The sequence below is a fragment of the Zonotrichia albicollis genome, chromosome 2 (genome assembly GCF_047830755.1).
Source record: "Zonotrichia albicollis isolate bZonAlb1 chromosome 2, bZonAlb1.hap1, whole genome shotgun sequence".
Classification (NCBI taxonomy): domain Eukaryota; kingdom Metazoa; phylum Chordata; class Aves; order Passeriformes; family Passerellidae; genus Zonotrichia; species Zonotrichia albicollis.
The window spans coordinates 63,385,844-63,403,509 of NC_133820.1; the positions used below are offsets into that span (position 1 = coordinate 63,385,844).

The 17,666-nt window shown below is 37.9% G+C and overlaps 1 protein-coding gene across 3 annotated transcripts in view; it reads right to left on the reverse strand.

The window, feature by feature from the left end:
• Positions 1 to 17,666, reverse strand: part of DCLK1 (doublecortin like kinase 1) — a 239,441-nt gene that overhangs the window by 28,768 nt on the left and 193,007 nt on the right. For all 3 annotated transcript variants that reach the window (XM_005482462.4, XM_005482463.4, XM_005482464.4), the window contains 7 exons: positions 15,551 to 15,608; positions 14,720 to 14,839; positions 10,271 to 10,417; positions 5,122 to 5,255; positions 4,168 to 4,245; positions 3,430 to 3,526; positions 1,568 to 1,648 (listed from right to left, as the gene is read on the reverse strand). In XM_005482462.4, coding sequence (XP_005482519.1) covers positions 1,568 to 1,648; positions 3,430 to 3,526; positions 4,168 to 4,245; positions 5,122 to 5,255; positions 10,271 to 10,417; positions 14,720 to 14,839; positions 15,551 to 15,608 — 715 coding nt within the window. The remainder of the gene's footprint in view (positions 1 to 1,567; positions 1,649 to 3,429; positions 3,527 to 4,167; positions 4,246 to 5,121; positions 5,256 to 10,270; positions 10,418 to 14,719; positions 14,840 to 15,550; positions 15,609 to 17,666) is intronic.

Genomic DNA, 17,666 nt, shown 5'->3' on the forward strand with positions numbered 1-17,666 from the left:
TGCACAGAAATTCAGGAATTTGCCAAGGTGCTTCAGTAACCAGAGCTCAGGTTTTTCTAGCAGAGCTCTGGAGTGTTAAATGTCTTTAGACCCCAGCTCCTCTCTCCTGCTATCCTCACCAGCAGGTACTGTCGAGGGCAGGGAAGCAGATCCTCATGTCACTTGCACACTACCACCATCAGTTTACTGCCAAAGAGCTACACCTCTTCTTTTTTATACATCACACTAAAATGGCTTTTTAAAACACATCATGGTGTAACAATTTTAAAAAGTAAGTATCTGGGGGTAGCATTAACATTTCAAATATATTTTAAAAAAAATGGAAGATTAGTGACCCCTTCTTTAAGTGGTGTAAGCAAGTGACATTTCAGTAATCTCAGCAGCAGTGTGCAGGCTCACGCTGCGGGTGACTTGGCCTCTGTGTGGCTTCTGATCAGTCACTTCCATCTCTTCCTCTTCAGCACCCCGAAAATCTCCACATGTCCTCCTCCCATGGAGACAGAGAGACCCCTCAATCACCATAAGGCATTATAAACTGTGACAGAACACTATGTACAAGGATAGCCCCTGGCACCAAGGAAAATAAATATTTCAGCTGCTTGAATGTCATCTTCAAAATGAAAAGATTTTCATCAGACATTGTCCTGGATCCTTGCACTCTTCAAACACCACAGAAGAGCTCTGCATGTTAATAGCATTTACAATTTAAAAAGTAGTTTGGGTAATAAGGGAGCCCTCCATGTTTAAAGCATGTACTTGAAAAATACTTAAGAGATCACTACTACTCTATATGGAGGACTCTTTAATAAAAAAAAAAAAATATCTGAGATGACTGTATATTTGAATTTTTAGGATAGTTTTTCAGTGAGAAAGGGATTTTGGACACAGCAGCTCAGGGACCAAAGAGTATTCCAGGGAGGACTGCACACTCAAACTTGCAACAAACAAAATGAAGCATTATTTCCTATTCCTGTTTTTTTTTTTTTTTTCACTGATCATCCCAATTGTGTTTCTTTTCTCAGGTGTCCCTTCTGAACTGGAATACAGATTATCCCGATTTTTTATTTTTGTCATCCAAATATTTTAAAACATGTTAAATAGTCTGGAATAATTAACAAATCTTAAATACTGTCAGAAGCTAAATATGATTCTAAATGTTCCCCTGTTCCATTCTGGATCAAGTAGGTTTAACAGTAGTTTTAACAGTATGGGCTATATTTCAGTAACTCTTAATCATGACTGTGAGATTTTTGAGCCCACCTCATCTCAGGAGAATAAAATGTGTCACTGAACCTGCAAGCTGAGAGGTAGAGGTATACATTTATCAAATTGGATTGAGATTTGCTCAAAGTCCATTTCAGAGAAAATGTAGCTGAGAACACACAAAATAATGACAACTCCACGGTACAAAATACACTAAATCAGCCTGTAACCCAGCTGATTTCCAGTGAAATCTGTGGCATTTTTAGAATGTGCTGGCTTCCAAAACGGCATAGCAAGAGCTTGACAGAAAAGAACTCAAAGGTGTCAAATTGCAAGAAGCATATACAAGTCTGAAAATACTTACATTAACCCATGGATGCTCAAGAACTTGCAAGGCTGAGAATCGCAGATCTACATCTACTTGAAGCATCATTGTGATAAGTTCCTGAGAAATTGAATACACAGTTAAAATTAAAGAACACTTTCAAAGAACAGATCAACAGTTCATACACTTAAGAACTCTTTAGCTGATTTTGTAAGAGAGCTCAAAGAGAGAGTGAACTACTGACTGAAGAAATATACTAAGATTATTCAAAAAATGGAAAAACTATGAACTGATGAACTCTCAGCTGAACTTCTAAATCAATATCTGACAGTACCTTGAAAAGCAAGAAGACAGTTCTGAGTTACGGCTCTGAAGCCACTGTTTAAGAGAAAAGCTCCTAATACATATTGTGCAAAACAGATGGTCTCATGAAATTAGGTTAGCTTTCCATTAAGAAAAAGCCAGTTCCTCTGTAGGAAAAAAAAGCCAGCAAAGAGTTTTACTTTAAACTCTTGTTTAAATAACATAGAAGATATTAAAAAAAAAACCAAACCCTGACACTTAAAATCATTATTTTTCATCCTCTGATTTTCTCTGCAATTACCTAGATTATTTTATTCCCAGAGTGGAGTGCATGGAAACAGTACGGCAATATGACAGCAAATAAAGGCGCATCACCAAAGACCAAAGCTGTTCATCCTTAATTACAAGAATAACTTAAATGGATAAGCTAAAGCTTCAAACCAGAATTTTTAGACAGAACTATTTGACAGAAGGAGTTTCACAGGAAAACCCACTGGCAAAGGACTTGCAAGGTTCCCATTAATGATGCTATGAAATAATGCCTGCTACAACACAATTATTTGGTTTAGAGGACTTCCAACTCTATGATTGTATCTTATTCTTTAATCTCATTAGTTAGAAGTCTCCACATACCTGTAAAAGCAGGATGTAACTCTCCAAGGAATGGAGATTCAGAGCTACTCTCATACCTGCATCCACCTCCAAATCTAACTTTTTTTTTTCCTTATGGTTAATCAAACCCTGTCACACTGAAGGAAAGAGGAAGACAATTTTTCATAGATTGCCTTACAGACCAGAGAAGTAAACTGACTGAAAGTAAGCACTTACCTATCTACAGAATGACCATGTGATTTTTTTTTACATTCACATAAGTATTTTGTCTCTGTCCACATATATTTATACATATGACTACAGTGAATGCCAGATCCCTAGATAATCTTTGAGTTAAACTGTTGCTCTAATGAATTGGTGAGAGTTAAAAAACATGATCTGCTTTGCAAGTATAATGAAATCTGTCAAGGTTTGTATCTGTAAATAATTACATCTACCTTAGCACCCAAAAGCCTGCAGGTCAAGAGCTGTGACCAGAACAAGTCTGTATTTCATACCACTCTGCAACAATAAGGCAATGGGAGGCCTGGTTCTTTGACAGGAAGAAAGAACAGACATAACATCTAATGGGGTCAATAAGGGAAATCAGCCTCTCCATAATATTATTAGATAACATTCCAAGGCTCCAGGTTGGTACCTGGTGCCCCTCTTAAGTACATATAAAGCCCAGTCCAAGAGAGCTTTCAAGCTAGGAAGTGAATTACTTTAATTTTTTCTTAATCAATAAGGGCTGCTGGTGTCTGTGTTGTGTGAGAAATCATATAGAGATACAATGTCCATTTCAGAATGGGGTCCATTTCAAAACCACCTGGGGTCTAAAAGACAGTAACTAAATGAAACATAATTGGTGACCCAGAGGAATTTATAGGTGTAGCAGGAGACATATGAGACATGTCAAATACAACACTGTGAAAGGACAACATGAATTAGGCACTCCCACTGGAAATAATACTGTAGAAGAAAATAGCATCAACTGTAAAATTTACCTTTGCAGAGTCAGAAACATTGTCCCAATATGGCGATGGAAAATCCATCTGTCCCATCAAAATCTGATCAAAAAGCACTTCCTGGTCATCTCCACTTCTGTAAAGTAAAAACCAAGGAAAACCAACAACAAAACCCAAAAAGAAATTACTTTCAGATGTGGTTTCAATAGACTTCTTAAAATTGCTTTTAAATGCTCATGCCTTAGTATGCATTTGGAAGATGTTGATTGCCCCAAACATGCAGCTATGGGTATTAAAGTTGAGATCATAAAACACAGTGCATGTGGTACACTCTTCCCTTCTGCTTGTCTTTAGGACTGTCCACAACTTTGCAGTTGCTTTGAGGAGATGAAATATTTTACACACCCTTATTAACTGGCTTACATTTTATTTACCTTTTACCAACCACAAAATATGCTGCATTTTGTCTGTGAAAGAAGATGGTTATTTCACAGTGTATTTCAAACTTCAGACAAAGGCACACAGAACCTATAATGAAGGCTCTTGTTTTGCAATGCAATGAAGTTGAAACTATAATAAACAAACACGAGACAGAGATTTTACCATAAAATAACAGACATTTATGGGGCTTGTGTAGAACACTATGCAGAGCACAGAAAAAAAACATCAAACCCTATGAGCAGACAACTTCTACCAGTGGGAATCTCTGTGCCTAATGTGAAAGGAGCGCAGGGACCAATTCATATAACAAGGATGGTTGAATAGGTCAGTCCATACCCACGGAATGGAGGAAAACCACAGAGCAGGATGTAAGTAATCACACCCGCTGCCCAGATGTCCACCTTCAAGCCATATCTAGAAGTGTGAGAGACATGATAAGAGACATCAGATTCTTACAGACTACAGAGGAAATATGTTCAGAATCATTAATAATTTCTCATAAATTCTCATCTGAACTTTGTTTACCTACCAATCCTCATTCTGCTATCAAATATTTTTTGCATTTACATCTTAAAATCAAAATTAAAATTACATTAGATTAGAATGTGTGAGTGCACAGAAGACATTGGGCTGTATTCTTCAGTTAGTTAACTAATTCAAGTTGAGTTTACTTGAGTTAGTGATGCCTGTCAACATGAAGTCTGCAAAGGTGACACAGACTGCTCAAGCCAGCAGGCATTTACTCTGTGGAACAAATCAGAGGAGAATAGTGTGAAATAACAAAATGGAATTAAGTGAATGGTAGTTAGCAGTCTCTAGAGAATAGAATTATTTCCACTGTATCTGCAAAGGGCTAGTTAATAACTCAGTGTTAAGTTGAAAAGTTTGAGGCCAACAGCTGGCAGAGGTTGGCCAATGTAACTCAAAAGCCAGCCTGCTCTGAACTGGTTTGGGTACGATCACCTCCAGAGGTCCCTTCCACATGAATTGTTCTATGAGCCATGATTCTGCATCATAGCCAACCAAAGGCAGCATAAAAATCTTAATTGCAAGAACTCCAGTCTGGCACAATGATAAGAATGTGCCCTTGTGAATGCACATCAATGGATCACTGCAGAGAAGGGCATATGTGGCTCGAAGTTTAGAGTCTGACTAGCTGAGGGCGAAAGGCCGACGCTTCTGTGCAATTCCTGGCCAGCAATAATACATACAGAACAATACATAAATTGGGGGAATAACACAAGAAACTTAACAACACACTACAACAGATCACCACTACAAGGGATTTACCCAGTTTCAGCAATGATTTCTGGAGCTACATATGTTGGGGTCCCACAGACGGTATATAGAGGTCCATCCACAATTGTTGCTAGGCCAAAGTCTCCCAACTTCAGGGACTTGCTTCCATCTTGGTGTTCATAAACCTAAATCAGGAGGAAAATTGAAAACCATCAATGCAGCTACTAACTGCCTGAAATGTTCCTTCTTATTTACAGATTTTTTTCCTCCTCCTCACCTTTAACATATTTCTCGGCATGCTTTGAAAATTCACAGACAGTTTGGACAACTTCCCTTGAATACAGTCAGGATGTTTGGGAAAGACTTATCTTGCTATCTGTCCAACAAAAGATGTACCACTTGCTAGGTGCTAAAGCCCAGAAGCAAATGTGTGACCTTCCAGCAGTGGCTTTCCTACATCAGCTCCCTACTGAATTCACAGTGTAGGCGGGTTGAGTTTATTCATTTTACTTGCAGAGAGATTAAAGGTTTGCACAGGAACTTCAGCTACTTAGGTAATAGAAAAGTGACTGTACTGATAGCAGTTCCAGGCTCTTCTCTGTGTGCTGAAGCCACAAGACACAAATCTGGCTGCAGTATTTTACCTAGAAATACTCTCCTCTCCTTGGATGACTCTTACACACCAATGAGTTTCTTACTGGCACGGTAATGTCAGGATGAGCAGGACACAAGCAGTTAGGGCTGCTAACAGGGATATGTGAAAATCCTGTCTTAAAATCTGGTCTTCACAGTGGCAGTGTGATCGTTTACAGGGTTTTATGGTGCAATGGGAGATTAAGATGTAGTCACATGAAAAAAAAAAAAACACTAGAAGCATCAGTAAAACAACTATAATTTTAAAAGCTGGCTCAGAGCAAAAGAAGAGCCCCAAATCTGCAAACACTGAAAACTGCTGTATTGTATCCTCCACCATTTGCTTATGCCAGATAAGAAGGTCTGTGCCTTTAAAATTAGATCCAGTAAAAAAATGTTTAAAATAAAAAATATAAAATTGTATCTGAACTAAACACTAGACTGTAAGCCTATCTTTAATCAATGTGCAGTTTGAGTCCTTTATTTCTATGACAGCACCTTAAGAAATGGAAACAGTCTACAGGAGACATTTATATAATATATCACTTTATTATTTTGCAAGCCAAACCAAAGTTCCATGCAGTCTGGATCACCACTATTGATATCGTGTAAACAATTTGCACCAAAACTGTGCAAAAATAGTAGGTATCATACTTCCTAATCAAAACCAAAACAATCCTTCATATATATATCTTGACCAGCTACTCCTACATCCAAAATCACATTTATCTACAACTGTTTTAAGAAGAAAATCCTAGCTTTTCTTCTTATAAAAATACAATAAATTCTACATGGGACCCTTGAATAGTTTACTTGGTGCAAAAGTAAATTCCTGAAGTCTCTCACCACGGTTTCCTGCAGATCTGTTATAGCTCATACTAATTAGTTATATTATACAGCCCCCATCCCCCAGTTTCTTATTTGTTAATGTTAGTCATGTCTAGAGAGAAAACCCCTCTCTGTCCTGAATCGCTGCTTACCAGGTGATACAGCCACAAGCAGACATTCAGAATACACAAAATTCTTCTCCTCTCCTTATGTTATTTTTAAGAATTCAACTGGATCTTTAAGAGGACCAGTAATTTATAATGGATTCACATTTCTCTTCTACTAAGCCAGAAAAAAGTTATGTTTATAGAAAAGCACTGGGAAAAAAAAAGGCAATTATGGTTTTATTCAAAACACAGATTGTTAAATACATCTGGTTCCTGAAACTAAAGAAAGTGCTCTCTGAAATGGCAGCAATAAATCTAATTTCAACAACAGTTTTAATTAAAGTCTAGAGACTAGGGCTTTAAATATTCACTTGCTGAAATATGTAAAGTGTGCACTTAGACATGAAGAGCTGAATCTGGCCTAATTACTATTTCATATTCTGTTTCATGCAGTTATCTTTCTACACAGCCCTCTCTGAACTGTGCTAACCCAGCAAACATTTGTAAATTCCTTCCTTCAATAGACCACACCTTGTGGGACTCATCCATACTAGAAATTAATTACAGAAGAGGTTTGTTTGGCAATATTTACCAATGCAGAAGGTTTGGTACAGTGTATTTTCTATTATTTTGCTTCATCTGTTTCGAGGAATTACTTTTCTTGGAAAATTACTTCAGTTGACTTGTAAAAATGAAGAAAGTAACTTTTCCTCACCCTGTTATAACTTCATATAAAAAAGAGCCCAATGTGAAGCTGTGGTATGTTACTTGCCAGGCAAGGAATAGGAAAGATAATTTAACACTCATTCAGAATAAATGCTATATATGTTCCTGCATTTAAATACTGAAGGGCAACTAAAGAAATGGGGATTAGTGCAAATTGCCCGCTTTGTAGAGCTTTCACTGGTTTAAGTAAGCTATAAAACTGTGTAATTGTACTACACTAATTGAATGCAGCCACACATAATTGTATGCCACCATATGTATCCTATTAGTATAAAGACTGTCAGTATTTTCTAAGCTGCTCTTGTGATCAGTGCAGATGGCAACAGTCAGAGAAGTTGTTCTCTAGGGTTTATTATATGGCTATAAAGACATCCCATGACTTGACAAAATAAACGTTCTAAATAGCAACAATTATGAAAAATGTTCCAATTAAAACATGGAAGACTCCCTAGAGAATAAAAAAACAAACAAAAATGCTAAAACATCACAGGTATTCAGCACACCCTAAACTCTTGGACAGTTGACTGTTAGCTGGACTTTATATGGCTTGAGGATAATATGGAATATTTAAGCAGTTAAAAAATACTGGGTGCTGCACACAGGACAGGTTTGCACACACAAAGATTTATTAGCAGGACCTAGAGCTGGTCTCACACATCAGCTCTAAGCCTGAAAGTTACTTTTGGGAAGAAGGAAAAATTAAAAGAGACAAAAGAGGAGGTGAAAGTAAAGGTTCTACTGGGGGCCGGGAAGAGATGAAATAAAGCAGCTCCAGGTGAACATCCTCTTCTGGTCTCCTTCTCCAGAGCAGCATGTTCCCCTTCACTTCCCCTTGGTCTCCTTTAGCAACTCTACAGCCTTGCTCATCCTCCCTGTTGTCTTTTTTTCCTGCTAATGAGGTTGTTTAGCCTCAGGACATGCTCCTCTAAACCTAAAGTTACAATCCATGAGTAGGAAAAGGGTGGGGGAGAAAGGGTTGATTCTCAAACTAGTGGCCAGGAGAACCAGCAATAACACAACCAGGGTTTGCATGTGCAGCACTGTGACAGTATCAGAGGGAAAGCCACAGCACAAGAACAAGGGAAAAATACCTCCATGACCACTTAGGTGAAGGGTTAAAGAGCTGCAAGGAAAAGGGCAGGCTACAAAAGGCAAGTAGTAGGTATTTAGCAAAATAAATGCTGAGACCCATGCAGCACTTTTAAAGTGTTTTGTAAATGCCATGAAAACAACGCCAGTTGCAATTTTGTGACAAAAGAAACCACACACCCTATTTGACAGCTGAGATAAAAGCAGAAAGGTTCAGACACACTGAGGCCACAGGCAGCCAATGTCAGAACCAGGATCAGAGCTCAGGTAAGGCTGGTTCCAAAGCCCTCTTCTACAGCAGCGCTTGTTTCTTTCAAGGACCTCATAAAACTTAGAGAATCAATGCAATTTGTGAATCAAATGCTGGCTCTCGAAGATTAGGATGCTGCAAGAGGTTAAATGATGCATCCTTACAGCTCAGTCTCAAAATCAATGCACAGTTCTGGAAAAGTCACTCAGAAATAATTCAGCTACAATGTGAACAATGCGATCATTAGTGGGTAATTACTAGAAAAGCTGAGCAGGTAAATCTAATCCCTGCCCTGCTGTCCTCACCTCCTACCCATACCTCTTTTCCCCCAGAATTTTAACTCTGACAACAACAGAGTTTAGGCATTTACAGACAAGTCAAGACAGCAGCAGAGCAAGGCTTGTCCCAGACCAAGACCCTCCTGCATACTCCAGGAACAGCATTAATGAATCCTGGCATGGGATTGATACATCATCTGCATGCAGCCACCTATCAACACCAACACCAGAAAATAAAATTGAGCAAAAGGGCCAAGAAAGGTGTATCAGTCATTAATGTCTAGTGAAACTTCCACCCAGTGTGTTTTCAGCAGTATCTCGAGAGTGAGGGCAGGTCAATTCCTCACCCAGAACCTGCCAATAAAGGAACTTCATCTATAAAAATCCCACTGCCTGGAAGTTTAGCAATATCTGCTGGAGTCAGCTTCCCCATAAAAACTCTTCATTGTCAAGCAGGATTAAATGCATTAAGTCATGGCTGAGAGTACACAGCTAAGAGAACTGATACACTATGATTCTACAAACACTGTTTTGCAGTTGCAGAATATATGGAGAATTGGGACATCCTGATATTGGAACATGTCAGCAAATTTGTGAAAACTCAGAACACTGAAATAATCAGGAGAAGCTAATTTCTCAGGAGAAATAAAACTATGAAGGGGATGCAATTGTTGCATTCAAGTGTGCAAAATTCTCAGAAGACTAATTGCTAGGATATGTTTTTCATTGTCTTCAGTGGATAAGGCTCATACAGATTTAGTCAGAAAAACAAAGATTTAGATTATCTGTTTGTGAAAGTGGCTTAATAAAAAGTGCTGTAGGATTATTTGGAGATGTAGTAAGGGAAGGACAATGAAGTATCTTCCCGGTTCTGCTCTGATGTGTGACATGATTAGGACACAGCATTTACATGCACCACCCTTGTAAAACTAAAGGGTTGCTAATTATGTAGGCAGTGACAGAAGTACAGAATAGTCTGCTGAGGACAGAACACATACTTATAAGAAGCTTGAAATCTTCCTGCAGTTTACTACAAGTTGATAGTGATCCCAGGAATTACTCAGCGGTTGTGTGCCATGGAACAATCTAGACATATCTACTAATGTTACTGTACTTCCTGGGACAGCTGTTATTCTTAGGAGAGCATTACAATGCAAAGGTTAAAATTAAAAGATCAGTGATTTAAAATACTGAAATAAACTTGGCAGGCATGTGGAAGGAGGAAACGCAGACCTTTTCTCACACACTCCAGAGTTATCAGCCATACTGAAAAATGAATCTCCACTTACCAGTAGATTCTCCGGCTTGATATCCCTGTGGACAATGTTCAGGCTGTGAAGGTATTTGATGGCACTGGCCAGATTGTAGAGCATCCCACTGGCATCCCGCTCTGTGTATTTGTTGGTGGAAGTAATAGCATCAAAAAGATCTCCTCCCTGGAGCAAAATTACCATAGGATATGAGCAACATTGCTTGTGAAATGACTGAAAAATTTAGGAAGATCAAGGAACATTTTTAGAGGAGGAGGAGGGGAAGAGAGCAGCATAGTTACCTTGCAGCTATAAACTATGGGTACTGAGATAACAACTCCCATAATGGCAGGTAAACAGACCAATAACTCAAAACCATCGGTCATGGCTAAGGTGGTCAGCCAAGAAGCTGGAGTTTCTACTGCAAACCATTCCCACCTGCTGCTGCTTCTGTAACGTGTCCAGCACTTGCCAACCTGAATGTTCAGAGCCTGCTACAAACGTCTGGCAAAAAGATGAGATTAAAAAGGGAGTTTGACAGATTGGAATTAAAAACAGTGATCTTTTGGGAGATTCTACTCAGAGGTATTGAGCCTTTGGCCAAAGTCAAAGGAGCATCACAAAGAAAACACAATCCAACAAGAACAAAAAAAAAAAAAAAGAAAAAAAAAAGATAACTCTGCAAAAGCAATGAAAAAATTCCCTGCTACTGTCAAAACATCAAGAAAAAATCATAGAGAACTGTATTTAAAAGAAAAACTAGGTATTTTCTGAAGGCAACAGAGGGGTCCCAGCTTTGCCAGCTCTCATAGTTTTATCAACAGCTTCAAGATATTTTCTGTTCTTTTTTAAGGCTCAACTCCAGTGTAAACACTTTTTCCACTTTCCAGAGAAAGGAGGAGGGAGGGGAAAGAAAAAAAAAAATTTCCAGGAATCATGGTTACAGAGAAAGGAGTAGGAAGAGGGAACCACCAAAGGCTCAAACCTGGTAAAACATACTTTCCTTGCTATAAAAAACAAACTATCTATTAAAATTTTTGCATTGTTGAGGTGCAGTTGAAGTATGCCAGGGCAGGTTTATTCCCATTGTAGATACAAAATCCCAGCTCTTTGGAAATTGCTTACAGCCAAAAGTTGTCAAATCTGGACCACATCAAATTTCTTGCCCTGGCTAGTGACTGTTCAAGACACATCAAGACACATAGCGTCAAGGAAAAGGAAGAACAAAAGGCCAAGCTAAACCAGATAAAGGATTAGAGAGAAAGAGGCCAAATATTTGGCAAAAGTACAATACCATGTACTTCATGGCATTATCTGATCCCTAAGTATTAGATATCAGCATGTGGCAAAGTGTGTGAGATAAATAATCTATCCTCCCTAAGCTCCTTCCTGTGAAACCCCTGTACCAGCTGCTTTTTAACATGAGGCAGTGGATTAGACAGATCTTTGGTCTTATCTAATATGTTCCAGATGCTCAGAAGAAGTGTCAATAACATCGGCAAAGCATCTGCCTCCAAACAAAGAAAACAGTCTGAGCTATGAGGAGCAAGAATGAAAGAAGCTGAGCCTTAAAAAGAAGAAGGAAAAATTTTGGCATGAAGTCAGAAGAAAAGGAACAAATGTTCATGCACAAGAGAAACTAAAACTCAGAAAAATATAGAGGCTGAAGAGCAATTTAACAGTAAAGCCAATCTGAAACAGAATAATTTTCTCCATTTAAGCATCTGCTGTAGTCGGTAAAGTTTCTTACCAGGTATCCTGCTAAGAAAAGAGAGCATATATTTAGTCTGTGGGATTCTCTGCAGTTAAAGGAAAGGTGATATCCTGGAAAGAGTTAACAGCTCTTAGAAAGAGCTGACAGCTATATCAGGCAGAATTGCTTTCAGACTTTCCTTTCCCCAAAGAGCACTTTAACCTGCAAGGTTCTGCTAAGCCAATTCACACAGCAGGTCACTATCATTTATTCAGGCACCAGGGGTGAGTTCAGGATGACATTTCAGTCTTAAATCCCCTGTTCTGGAGTGAAACAGGACCAGCAACATCTGAATGCAGTTTTTATCATCTGTGCACATGAGGAAGTGTACTTGGAACTACAGTAACCAATTATTTATTTATTACCTTGTTATGTAAATGATATGATCTCTCTTTTTCTTCTGCAAAAGTGAAATCATATCCTGGAGCAGTAAAGGAAACTCAGCAATAAATCTTGCTTCTTAAATTGGCCAAACCCCTGTTAGGTTTGAATAACAATTTTGTTTCGCTGTATAAAAAGGCAATGTGCCAGAAACCAGGTCTTTGCTTCCTTTTACAAGCACCACTTGCAATGTGTTTATATTTGTATTTATGAAGTGCTTTTTCTTACACGTTACAAAGCAATGAGTTGCCTATCTGCCATGAGGTGAGGGCGGGATTTGCAGCAGTCACTTATGTCAAACATGTTACTGCCAATTAATGCAGGGTGGTATTAACTGAAACCGGGCTCTGCACTATCAAGCCTTTCCTCCTTGCCTCTCTTTCCTGTCTGTGAGTTTGATTTAACGTCAGGTCTTCAAAAGTCAGTCAATAACAGATGGTTAGTCAATTCTAACAGTGCGCACTGTGAAATGGTAACAGTCAGCAACTGGTGAATTAACAATTAATGTCTCTCCAGAAATGCCTTCCCTAATACCCAGAGAGTGCAACGAGGCTTTTCTTCCAACTATATATTAAGGAATAGATGTTCGTATCAGAGAAACAAAGTTGACTTCCCTGAATAAGGTTATTTCTTCTACATTTCTTCTATTATGCTACATAAAAGTAAAGACTATTAGAACAGTGCTCTCTAGGATATGAGAAGTACAGAGATTCCTAAAGTGCCCTTCCATAATTCAGATAAAAGAATATGTACAGCAATCTTTAAGAGTAAAGAAGAAGGAGCACAAAAATCCAGATTTCTCCAGAAAGTGAACAAAATGCATGTTTTTTTAATATACATCTTTAAGGCTTATTTTCTAAATTATTTTCTAAGAGTTTTCTGTCCCCTCCTCTCTCATTTAGCTGAGTATGACTTCAATTAAAAATCCATTGGACACTAGAGTTTACACATTTTTCAGTCATGAATTGCACAGCAGGTTTCACCCATAAAACCAGCTCTGTGCTTACATCTTGGCAGGTTAGACAAGGCACAGCTTTTAGTTCTTAGCACACCTCATGGGGCCAACATGAAGGATTTGTCAATGCAGGCTAAAAGCTGTGGCTACATGTGATTACAGTGCTGTGTAAGGGGACTGAGGTAACTTTGAACAAGCTCTTGCAGACACTGAGGAAAACCAACAGTAGCGTGGATCTCATAGTGAGCTCACTTGGAATAGAATAGAATAAATTAGAGCAGTAATTATGATTAAAATAGTGCTAGATGGCTAATGGTATCTGATCTCAAGCTGTGCTATTTCACATTGCATGCCTAACAGTAAGAGAGGGCTGAGATTGTCAAAGGAGTGGGGAAATTATTCTGGGACTGGTAACACAAAGGGATTGATGGCATGGAAGATTGCCAGTATTTTTTTTCATCTTGGGATTTAACTTTTTCATCAGAGAAAATATGTCAGCTCCTTAGTACCAGCATCTCCTAATGTGCTTTCTCAGAGCTTGGAGGTGATGGACAGTGGGGTTAGGGGAACCATAAGCTCCACAGCACTACTCAATCCAAAAGAGCATCTGTCAGGCACAGACTTACGAGGACAAGACTTTCTCAGACTGCCACGAGGACAGGGAAAATCTGTGGGCATCCACCCATGTGGCACACAGAGCCTTCCAGCTTTGGACTGGGAACATGGCTTGTGTCACTGGTTCTGCCACAGAACATGGGGGATAATGGAACAAGCCAAAAAACCTTGTCATTTTACTTGCTCTTGTACTCTGGCCCAGAGAATGAAAGGGTATTTAAGAAACCCCTGGACCTGGGATTGCCCTATTTAATATCTCAGTGAGGTGTAGTAGGGACATTAGGAGCACTTTCTAACCTCCACCTACACCAGAGCAAAGCAGAACAATCCTGATTGCCAAAAAACGCTTTCTCTAAGTCACTGTGAAGAAATATCATCCAAAATATAAACCACTGCATTCACAAAAATACTTTTTAGACTAGAACCATGTTTTTAACAGCAGGCTTTTCTTTTTCACTTTCCCCTTTCTTCCGCTTAAATTTAGATTGCTGTTGGGGAGGCAAGTTTGACACTGTGTTAATATAAATCAATAGAGAAAAAACATATTTAATATATGTTTTAATATGGCTTATGGGAAGTTAGACAAATATTTGAAATATTTGAAAGCTGATTTAAAAAAATCTGACAGTGGGTTATACATCTTTCAGTAGGATGCTAGACCACTTTCAGAGATCTCTTCCTCTCTACATTATTCTGTGATCCCATGTTTTTTGGTATGGCTAAATAGGAATGGAATTTTTCAATATGGTTGATTCAATAAGCAGCTTGACTCCAAAACACTTACCTTTACAAGTTCCATGACAAGGTACAACTCAGTTGGCATGTCCATCTCCTCGATCAGAAGTACAATATTGGGATGCTTGACTCGTCTTAAGATAGATACCTCATTCTGGATCATGTGTTCCTGACACACAAAAAATCTTCAATGAATATGGGTTAGTGGGAAAAAAATTCACAGTGGAAAAAGCAGAGAGAATTGGGAGCTGCACAGATTCTCTGGGGTTTTTGAAAAAACTAACAGATGTTGCCTCCAGCAACAGAGAAGGAACACGTTTAGAAACATCAGTGTGGTAACTGAAAGAAGAGAGAGCGGAACGCATTAAAAGAAATGGAAGAAAAGATGTGCTTCTGGTGCAGAGAAAAATGAAAGCTTTTAAAATTTTCTCTGATGCAGAATCTTTAGATTTAACAACATGCTTGCCTCTTCTCACAGAACCTTTTGTTACTGATTTTAAAAGCTAACAGTAACTCGGTGCAAAATTGACATCAATTTAATTAACCTATGCCTTACAGAGAGTGACCAGTTTTCAGTTTTCTTATAATTATTTGTATTATTTTCTGCTTTCTATAACACCTGAAATTATGAAAATTAGAGGACATAATTACATGGATAAAAGAAAACACTGGATATTCATCACACAGGTCTAGAACAGCACATGACTGCTTTTTCTCTTGGAACTCCAAGAGTCTCCAGAGGGAAGGCAAAGACTTCAACCAAAGAGATTTGAACACTTGTCAGGAAGGACACAAATGCCAACAGCTTCTTAAAATAACCTCTCACAAAAAATTTCTTGGAAAAAAAAATCTTTTGGTCTCATATTTTTTTTGTACTTACTTTTCCTCTACATTTACTTTTCTTGATTATTTTCAGAGCATATTCTCTACCAGTTGATCTGAGGAAAGAGAAAAAAATTGTATGGTCAATCGCATTGAATATTTTTCTCAGTTGAGTTTATATGTGTTATATGAGTATAATAAATGTAATGAAGAGTTCTGGTAGCATATTCTTTTTTTTTTAAACAAACAAAGTTAGATATGACTAGTGTTGTGAAATTGAGCCAAAGTTATTAAATACGTATGCCTGAGAAAAAAACCTAACTTTTTTGCTTTAAGATGAGAGCATTTCAGTGTTTTCAAAATAAAAAAATGCTTGACTTTTTCTTCCATTTTTAAATGAAAATTGTTATTACTTTGTCATTTTTATGTAAAAATACCATGTGGTGTTCACAGGTTCAAATATTTGCAAAACAAAGAAGTTATAAACAAAGAATAAACGAAGAATATTTGTTTTCTCTCCTACAAAAAATACAGTCCACAGAAAATACTTACTTACTTTTTACTTAAAATGAAAAGTCATTTCTTTGCATATCTGCAGTCACAACTGCTATGATAAAAAGGTCAGTCCTTGGAATAATTTTAATGTATTCAGTAATTATAGGATATTTAGCAGAGTTAAATATGTTGGCTTTTAGGCAGAATGTGGAAGATTCTGGAGGCAGTAAAAGAAATTAGTTCAGGATGAAAACACATTTCCTTTTAACTACTGTGTTGTTTTGAATTGCTATAGTATTTATCACTACTACATGTATGTAGTTATCTATTATCTAGAATACTAACATAGACAAATTAGCTTGTAGACAAGTTAACGGTATCAACTTCCACTTTTTAAGTAAGTTAATAAAACCAAAAGGCGGCTGTAAGAATGAAAACAAGAAGTTCTGCCTACAAGCCCCAGTTTCCTTATAAGATAAAATGGAAAAGGGATAATTTAAGAAAAAGATCTTACTAAAATATTTTCATTTTGTAATATGAACCTCTACAGGTTACAAATGTCTATTACATTGCCTTTAGGCATGTTTGGTTAAAAATTAGGAAAAAAAATAACCTTTCAATACAGGGTCATTTTTTTCATTCCTCATTTCACAAAAGACAGTAGTTAAACTGATACATTAAACTGATACAGAGTATGTTCAACAGAGATATTAATGTGTCTAAAAGTGTGCTCAGTCTGTCAAACGGGACATGCAAAGGGAGAAATACACTGAAAGCACTGTATCTGGAAAACAACTGAGCATTTTCATTTCCATATTAAAACATTGAGGACTCATCTGGCAATGATGTACCACTAATTTTCAATTTAAGGAAAAATGGATAATTCAGTAAAAAGCAAAAATACCACCAAAATATTCATTCTGTTTATGTTCCCTGGAAAAGAGCTAAAACTGCCTCTATTATGACATTAATTAAAAGAAGTCACACAAGATAAGAAAGTTTATGAATTGGGGGAAAAATTACAGCATATCTGTTCAAGATTTACACAAATAAAAACTTCTCCTATCTGTACTCTCTCACACAGGGGTTTAGTGCTACAGCCCCCCAAAATAGGCTGCACTCCATGTGGGGTGCCCCTCTCCAGTGCTGCCCTTCAGTGGCTACAGTCCAAGCTCAGTGAGGGACAGGAAGAGATTTGGACACTATTTTTGGGACTAGAAGGAAGAGGTTGAACAAGAAATATTAGAAATTAAGATATCTGGGGTTCAAACTCAGACAAAATATAGCCTCTTTCAATAGCAGTCTCTTTCAAGCTGCTTGGTTGCCCTAGGAATGCTTCCTTTCTGTCATGAGAAAGGAAATTGATGGTTTTTGTTGGCCATGGGAGACTCCATGTACTCCAAGACACTGGGAAATCTGAGCTAGTGAGGAAATGTCAGCATTTGAAAGTATCTGAAAGTTAAAAATGAACACATATAAAAACACCACAGGACAAATTGTGCATACGATGGAGCAGATATGTAACAAGCAGATGACAACTCTGACTGCTCTTTGTTTTGGTAAAAAGAAAATTAAAGCTAAGATAATGCAAATCCTTTCCCCTGAAAAGCTGCAGAACCGCGGCCTGTCAGCAGCACAGCAATTTACATACCACCAAAAAATATGCATGGCCATGTCAG